The 8,799-nt window shown below is 37.5% G+C and overlaps 1 protein-coding gene across 1 annotated transcript; it reads left to right on the forward strand.

Annotated features, from left to right (window-relative positions):
- Nucleotides 1-566: 566 nt before the first annotated feature.
- LOC110769434 (putative magnesium transporter NIPA6) lies at nt 567-7,886 on the forward strand. Its single transcript, XM_021973408.2, has 9 exons — nt 567-1,043; nt 1,220-1,276; nt 1,587-1,677; nt 1,792-1,952; nt 2,034-2,161; nt 2,275-2,412; nt 3,655-3,747; nt 3,822-3,939; nt 7,364-7,886. The coding sequence occupies exons 1-9, from the start codon at nt 923-925 to the stop codon at nt 7,489-7,491; spliced, it is 1,035 nt and encodes a 344-aa protein (XP_021829100.1). The 5' UTR covers nt 567-922; the 3' UTR covers nt 7,492-7,886.
- The last annotated feature ends 913 nt before the right edge of the window (nt 7,887-8,799 follow it).

Consider the following 8,799-nt stretch of genomic DNA (forward strand, 5'->3'; position numbering starts at 1 on the left):
GGGGCCTAAGTCACATGACTTTTTGGATGGAAAGTAGATGAAATTTGAAAAAAAAAATTATCAGCAATGGCTAAATTGATGATTTTAATTAATTTGGAGACTAAATTGACTGATTTTTAAATTGAGAGGGTTAATTTCTACAAGGATCATAATTAACGATTGAAAGACCAAAAAGAAATATCCAAATGCCTAAGGTAAATATAAGTTTCCTTTAGGTTGCTCGACTTGGAAATTTCTCAACCCATATTTTCCCAAACTCTAATTCGAATTAAGAAATTTAGATCATATTTTTTAACTCATGAATTAGTCTTGATCCAAATTGTCTAAAATGATTGATCCGAGTTGGGCAAAAAACTGCGTTAGGGTGTATTTTTTTGTCTTGGGGAGGTAAAAAAAAGTTTGTCTCTATCTGTAGTTGATAACGACATTGACAGGAACGAAAGGTGGGGCTGGCTGGCTGATGTCTGACTGGCAGCTGAGCCAAAAGAAATTGCGCGTCGCCATCTCTCTCCTGATTTCACAAAGTACAAATGAAATCCGATCCAATCCAACTGCGCAAAACACACAACTAAAAAGGTGTCTCTCTGTGAAGAAGCCCAACCCAACCTCATAAAATAAAAATAAAAATAAAAATACATTATAATAAATAAACAAAAATACACTTTAGCGTCCGCTCTTCTTCGGAAAAATTCGATTCGAGGGTTTGCAATTGCTGCTGCAATTAGCCACATTTGTGCTCTAATAATATTTTTATGGCTTTGAAATCGAAATTGTAGAATGAGCGTCGCTCCGGCTCTAGCTCCCTCTTCCACTCCCAGCCCCAACCACTCGGCAATTTTGGGCTTCGGCGGCCTACTACTCTTCCTTCTTCCACTGTAAACTGTAAATTCAAAAATATAAAAAATTAAAAAAATTATAGCAAATGTACTCGAGCAATTTGAAAGGCTTCATACTGGCTGTGGTCTCAAGCGCCTTTATCGGCTCCAGCTTCATCATCAAGAAGAAGGGTCTCAGGCGTGCCGGCGTCAGTGGTCCTCGTGCCAGTGAGTTTCCTCGCTCCTTTCCCTTTTGTTTGATCAATTTTTTTATTTGTCTGTATATCAATTCTTTTCTTTCTTTTTCTAATTATGATTTGATTATTTGATTAATTACTGATTTTTAATTTGTGAATTTTCGTCATTTTGATTTCGTCTCGGTTTCATGGTAAATGCATAAAAAGGTGTCGGAGGATATGGGTATCTGTTAGAGCCCCTTTGGTGGATAGGAATGATAACAAGTAAGTGACTTTTCTCTTCAGCTATTCATTTTATTGACCCATTTGTTCTTCTGGTTCATTTAGTTTTAGGTTCTGTTTGTGATTTGAAGAGATTCAAGATTATTATGCCATTTTTCACTTTCCCCAACTTGCCCCCAGCTATGCTAAGTTATTGAAAATTTTATTTTTATAGGGGTTTAGTTTTACTTCAGCCATTTCATTTCAGTAGGAAATTGGAATTTGCCATTCCTTTATTCAGTTTCTTTTTCCTCTGCTAGACGGACTTGAGTGTTGAATGTTGATTATAATCGTAATTTTGGACAATTCACAGTGGTTGTTGGGGAGATAGCCAATTTTGTAGCATACATTTACGCCCCTGCTGGGCTTGTGACGCCGCTTGGGGCATTGAGTATCATTGTTAGGTGCGCTTGATTTCCCAATTCTATTACATATCTATAATATATATACATACATGTTTACATATCAATCATCAAATCTTATTTCTGACAAGTTGAACTGCATATGAATATGTGTAGTGCTGTTTTAGCGCATTTCTTGTTAAAGGAGAAACTCCAGAAAATGGGAATGTTGGGGTGCCTTTTATGCATAGTGGGTTCGACTGTGATTGTACTCCATTCACCCGAAGAGCGTTCTCTCAGTTCTGTCGAAGAAATCTGGGAGTTAGCAATACAACCTGGTATGCTGCTTAAAGGTTAATAACTAATGGATGCTCCTCTCTCCTTCCTTCCTACTAATTTTTTCACTTTCTCGCCTCCAGCATTTCTTTTGTATACAGCCTCGGTGGTAGCTGTAACGTTAGTCCTGATATTGTATTGTTCTCCCCGCTATGGACAAACCAATATACTGATTTATATAGGAATCTGCTCTATGATAGGATCATTGACAGTAAGTTGTTCTACTGTTTGTTTCTGCAATGTGCATGAACAATTACCATACATCACTTTTGAATTGACATTTATGTGGCGTTCTCATTTATGATTAGTATTTCCATATTGCAGGTCATGAGTATAAAAGCAATTGGCATTGCTATAAAACTCACATTAGAGGGTACAAACCAGCTAAAATACTTCCAAACATGGATATTTGGAATGGTTGCAGTTACCTGCATCATCACTCAATTGAATTATCTAAACATGGTTGGTATCTTGTTATGAACTATTCTAATGCAACATGATAGCTTTGTGTAATTTTCGTTTCTATTTCTTTTGTACTTATTTCCTCAATAATTATCCATCTGTCTGTTTTCTCTTAATTTTGAATTTTGGATTCTGTTTATAAAAAATAAAAATAAAAATCTGAGAGGGTAATATTGGAACATGAAATATTAGAAGACTGTTGAATGTTGATCAGATTATTACCAAATGTTTACTTCTTCAAAAATCTATGTAGAAGCCAAAGTTCTGTTTCAAATCCCTCTTCCACCATACTTCTAATCTAATTTTTGTTGGAATTGTGGAGTTTGGTGAAAATGGAATTATTTTATTCTTCTCTCACAGAGCTGTTAAAACTGATTTACAAGTGTTTCTAACAAGGCTGGAAAAACAAGTAAGGGAAGTTATCACAAAGTCAATTGTTACCACTAATTACAGCCTAGTTACAGCTGTACACACGAACAAAAATATACCCACATATCCCCTGAAAAAACCGAGTTACTGTTAATAAGGTCCTGCTTTATATTAGCGATAACCTTTAAAATAAGACCCCTTGGCTGTTCTCTTCAACCTTAACCCTTCAAATTATAAATACAATTTTAAGTAACAAAGGTTGTTTAGGAAAGCTAATATGAGCTTGTTTATTCCAGCGTGATTGTATTGCTTTATTTTGTGAAAGGCACAAGTTTTGTTTGTTGAGGGAAGAATGGGGAAGTTTAGAGAGGTGTCGTGTGATGGCTGTGTTTTGGGTAGTTTGATTGGAAAATAATAGGAGGATATTTGACAGCTTTAGGGGAGAGGAGGGGGAGATGTTGTGGGATAATTTAGTTTTTGGACATCCGTTATGGCAGTATGGATGGAGGGCTGCTTTTATTAAAGGGAAGTTATGTTATGGTAATGTGATTTCTCTTTAAGAGTTTTATAATTTAGGCTCTGTATACAGTGGGCAACTTGTCAACTGCTTTGCACTTTTACATATTAATTAATAAAATCTTGTTTCTCATAAAAGAACAGTAGTCTAAGCAGAAAATATTCTCCATCAGATTGGTAATTAAAGCAATCTGTCCTACGTCCAATTAGATGAACATTTTCTAATATTTTATATTTTGTGAGCATGTGCATGAAGTGCTGCATTCAATACCCGTATAAATACCTTATTTATATTTTCTGTTTTGGTCAGAAATGTATGAACTTTTTAGCTGGTTTCTCACTCTGGTGTCGTTGCAGGCATTGGATACTTTCAACACAGCAATTGTTTCTCCTATCTATTATGCTATGTTCACCTCTTTTACAATATTTGCCAGTGCAATAATGTTTAAGGTATCTTCACGTGAACATGTTGTGTTTGTGTGTGAGTGTTTGTTATAAATCTAATGTATGTAATCTTTTGGTAGGATTATTCTGGTCAAAGTGTGACCAGCATAGCATCAGAACTTTGCGGGTTCATCACTGTGTTATCTGGGACTGCTATATTGCATAGTACACGAGAGCCAGATCTACCTTTAATTACAGGTTTGTATATTGTGCATCAGACTGCATGTCTTTTTGAAGATTTATGTGTGTTAAAATGGCAGTGGCCTGACTGTCTTTTTAAAGATTATGTGTGTTAAAATGGCTGTTGCTTGATATATGATGCATAAGCTTTATTGACTTCTGTAGTTGGTCCAAAGGCCTACATAACAGGGATTTCTGTACCCCCTTTGAAACCTTTTCCCATTGTACGGGTTTGAATCTTGAAATCATAAGCCAATTAGCTAAAAAATAATTGAAGTATTCAACATAAAAGCTTAAGCTGTTAAGTGGAGAGACTCAATAAGGTATATATAGCTTTGTTAGACGCTTAGCCCATCAATTTGGGGCTAGTGCTCAATAAAGCTGTATTTCATATAACACAGTATTTCAGACTTGAGATACTTCATTTCGTTTGCAGGACTATACCACGAGTCCATAGGGCTATTGACTCAACAATACAGTTAATATTTACTAATAGTTAGCTATTATTAAAGGACGATATGCGGGGGATTATATTCTGAAGTTTTTTTCTTGAAATTTGATTAACAATAAATATTATATGGAGAAAATTATTAAAATGAAGACGTGCATTGCCTAAGGGCTTAACCCATTTTATTTTTAACCCAAAATCTACTCAGCACAGTAAAGAACCCGTGGATGAAAGGATTCACAGAAAAAATTATCCAAGAAGTAAATACTGAGAGGTTCCAATTTGGAGTCTCTGGGAATTGTGGGGATTTCAAACAAAAGAGATCAAAACTGGGAGATGCCTCCACTGAGTCCAATAATGAGATAGTCCAGTATCAAGGAAGTTGGAAGCTGGTGCGGTGTTGGGGAGTTGGATGTTGAAAGGGAAGTTGTGCAACTGAGTTTGAAGCTAGTGATTCTGTCCTGGATGGTTGGGACAGCAGTCTAGATTGAGATCGAGAGGCATTTGAAAGCTTGGAGGGTGAGAACTCTTTGGAATCTGAAGGTAGCAAAGCTCGTTCCAGTGGCCTTAATGGTTGCAGGAAGCTAGTTTAGAAGAGTTTTTGGCTGGACAAGATCTTCACAGAATCACGGCCTGTCAAAGAAAAGATTAGGTAGTATGCCCCAACCTTAAACATTTATCCAATTCATATCTGCCTTCCTCTTCTTTGTGAGTGGATCTCTTCAAACTGAAGAGTGGGGGGAGTGGAGGTTGTGGGCAAGTTTTTTTCTCCTTCAAAATGTCCCAGTAACATCCCTATGAAGTGTCAGTCTGAAAGGAAATTGAATGGATCTTGCTCACCACAACAGCAAATGCATTTGTGTAAAGTTATTAGGCCACGGTCCGTGTATAAACACAGACAGATTTGTCAAGGATTCTACTCGAAACAAAACTTTGGCTTTAGAGAGGGCTGATGGTGCGTTGGAAGAAAATAAAATTTCTAAGAAGTTGAATGGGGAAAAAGGTAAGAAGATGGGGAGTTGGAGGCTACCTAGGAAGTGGATAGGATGTTTGATCAAGATTTGATTTCTCATTAAAAGAAATGGAAGAGAGTGAACAGTGGGAAAAGGAAGAAGGGTAGGAAATAGTTACAGAGCCTAAAGAATTTGCATGCTGGAGTTCCAATGAGATGAGCAGTGTGAAGGGGAGAGGGACTAAGGAATCAATTTGTCATGAGTATGATTAGTCAGGATCTGGGTAGCGGTACGAAAAGGATGCAATTAGGGAGATTTTCTTAAAAATGGGTTCACACGTAGTTATCTTGCAAGAAACAGAGGGAAATCGGAATTGGTAAAAGGATCAGTGCATCTGGGGGTCTAGCTTTCAAGGTTTGGTGTTTTGAGATTTTTCAGTTTCAATTATAGTTGGATTTTCTAATGCTGGGGATTGATGGCGCACCTCAAGGTACTTTTCAAGGCATAGCAGAGGCAAAATGCCTCAGGTCGTCCACTCTTCGACGAAATGCTCCAAAGTCGTAAGCCTCTCTCCTGAAGGGTGCCTTCTTCACGATAGCGCAAGAGGCTGATTCCTCTTGGGAAGACCCTTTATATCCTCTTCACCCATCCCGATAAACACTAAAGCAACTCTGAATCTAAACTAAAATAACACCTCTGGAACCCTTAACCCGGAACAACCCTCTGTCTTGGGCAGTTTTGGCAGCAACTCAGTGGCTATAGGGAACTTTTGGCAGATCTAAGGGGTTTTGTTGTGTTGTTGGCAGGTCTAAGGTTTTGGTGGTGTTATCAACTGGTTGAAGAGCCAGAGACAAAAGAAAGTAACGAGGAAGAGGATGAAGAGTTTCTTGGAGAGTGGAGATATTATTTAGTTGAACATAACATGACTCCTGCTCTTGCACCTGAAAAAAAATGCTCTGCCCTTTCTTGAAACACCATTTACCGTATCAGTTACTTAACCAACAAAACTTTAGTGGAAACCCAAAACATGAAATGTAAAAAGTTTGCTTCTAAAACAAGATTCAGTTCTTGGGCATCTCTTTTGAATCCAAGTGGTTTCCTACCTGATAAGTGAGAAAATAATTGGCCAATGCTAGGCTCCTGACCAGTGAGGAGAAACTTCCTCCGTATAGTTAATGTGGCATATATTGATTGGAATAAATTGGTGAAAGTGCTGAGGCCCACTTCATCAAATTACTTTTGTCAGTAATATGATGCCCCGCACTTTCATCAATTTATGTGCCATGTTACTGGTGAGGACACTTCCTCCTCACCAATCAGGAGCAGTGTTTTCAAGGGCGTTTCCCAGGCATGACTTGAGTGCACCTCAAAGTGAGGTGAGACCCTATCGCCTGAGGCATTAGGGTGTTTAAGAATTTGCAGTGTTATTCAAGAAGGGGTACGCTCTGGGTAAAGGGCAAGCCACGAACCCTCTGAGGCGCCTCTGCATATCTGCTTCTTCTGCAGATCTTCTTCTATTACTTATATCAAGGGATGATCTTTTTAGAATTTTAGATTTCTTCTTTAGATTATCTGGCATTTTGTTTTCTGCCGTTGTCTTCTTAGGCTTGGAGTTTCTGGGTGGTCTGTCAGTTTGCCATATTTTCTGTACTCTGTTTACCACTATGTCATATGTGTGGCTTCAAACTTGTGCTGTTCACATATACTGATACAACAGTAGAACCATCTTCCTTGACATCCTTATTTCCTAAATAGTGGAGCCATCTAATTTCATGGCTTATTTCCTAGCACCCATTACCTAACTTGAGTTTCACTAACAAACTTTATAGAAAAAGACAGTATTTAATAATATCTTCATACTATATGTTGATCAGGTGTTCATCATTCTTCAAAATTATTTTTTTACCTGATGGCTGGCTAGATTTTTTTTATTAGGATTTATGCTTGAGATGAAATTATGTAGGCCTCAATTATATTTGCAGTACTTCTGTCTTTAATCCTGTAAATTATTTTTACATTTTTCTTGAATTGGAACATGCAGATTTGTACACACCATTATCACCTAAGGTATCATGGTACATCCAAAGTAATGGGGAATGGAAGCAGAAGGATGAGGATGGTTCAGCGCCTAATTTCATCACAGTTCTTCGGCAAGACTACTTCAAGTAATGGAATATGCTTGAGACACTAACTTATTGGTTGCACCTCATGACTTCAGTGTCCAAAGGTCACCCCAAATTCATCACATTTTTCCATCTTGAAAACAAGAGAGATGCTTCGGACTGTGAAATTGCTCATGAATGCAAAAATCAAGCAATGACATTCTGCTGAGATTTTTTCAGCCGTACCGTTGAAATTTTGAGTGATGTATTGTGCAATTGTCAAATAGCAATAGTTTTAGGGAGTGAGTTCTTCATTTTTCATTTTTGTAGACAAGGATCCATCTCCGGATGATCCATATCCGGCTTATAGCTTTGTAATTTGATTTAATTGGTTTATGTAATTTAATTCAATCGATTTGCTTAGCATTTATAGTTGAGGCAGCAACTAGAGTTCATTTTAAATTATCATTCACCCTTAACACCAAGGGAGGAAAGCGAAAGCGGATTTGAAAATTTGTAACATCTTTGACCTTACTAATCTTACTATTCAGGTACATACAAGTTTAGCATATTATTGTGGAGATCTTTCAAGAACAGGGTACTGGCCTGGTCAAAGGTGGATGAAGGGGGTTGAGTTCTTCACTGAGACCAATCAGTGTTTGCAATACCTTAGATAAAGGTTATTTCTAAAATCATTGTGGGAAGACTTAGACCTCTGATGTACAAGTAGGTTAGCCTTAATTAGGTTAGTTTTGTGCGTGGTAAGACAAATATTTGACAACATTTTTAGGGTTTATTGCTCAATAAGTGTTCAACAGATTTCAAATAGCAGAAGGCAAAACTGGATATGTTGCTGGGAAAATTGATCCGTCCATGGTCTATGACAGACTAGAATGATCTTTCATTGAGCAAACGCGTTGTGTGAAGAATTTTGCTCGTAAAATCATTGTGAAAGGGGAGGTTACTGCTGGTTTTCAGCCTCAAAGTGTTAGGCAAGGTGACATTGTTAATGCTTGAGTGTTGAGAGGGAGTGGAAAGCTGTCATGGCTGCTTGGTAAGTAGGGCTGGCAATGGGTCGTGTTCGTGTCGGGTTCGTGTCGACCCATTTATTTCCCGTGTCAATTTCGGGTCAACCCGCTATGACCCATTTAATAATCGTGCGGGTTTCGGGTCGACCCATATATTTCCCGTGCGGGTTTCGGGTTAACCTATTAACCCGCTAACGGCGCTAAGTAATAGCAAATTTAAAAAAATAAAAAATTCTAAATGTTGATAATTTAATCAAGTAATTATATTTTTATATATATAAAATAGTTATTTCATTTTGCCTCTCTCTCTTTAAAACATTAAAACCTAAACCCTAGATACATAATTA

Source organism: Prunus avium, chromosome 4 (assembly GCF_965620075.1).
Source record: "Prunus avium chromosome 4, drPruAviu1.hap1.1, whole genome shotgun sequence".
Classification (NCBI taxonomy): domain Eukaryota; kingdom Viridiplantae; phylum Streptophyta; class Magnoliopsida; order Rosales; family Rosaceae; genus Prunus; species Prunus avium.

Coding starts and splice junctions, on each gene's coding strand:
- LOC110769434 (XM_021973408.2), top strand. CDS start 923: ATGTACTCGAGCAATTTGAAAGGCTTCATACTGGCTGTGGTCTCAAGC. Junction 1,953..2,033: donor GGAGTTAGCAATACAACCTG/GTATGCTGCTTA, acceptor TCTCGCCTCCAG/CATTTCTTTTGTATACAGCC. Junction 2,162..2,274: donor CTATGATAGGATCATTGACA/GTAAGTTGTTCT, acceptor TCCATATTGCAG/GTCATGAGTATAAAAGCAAT.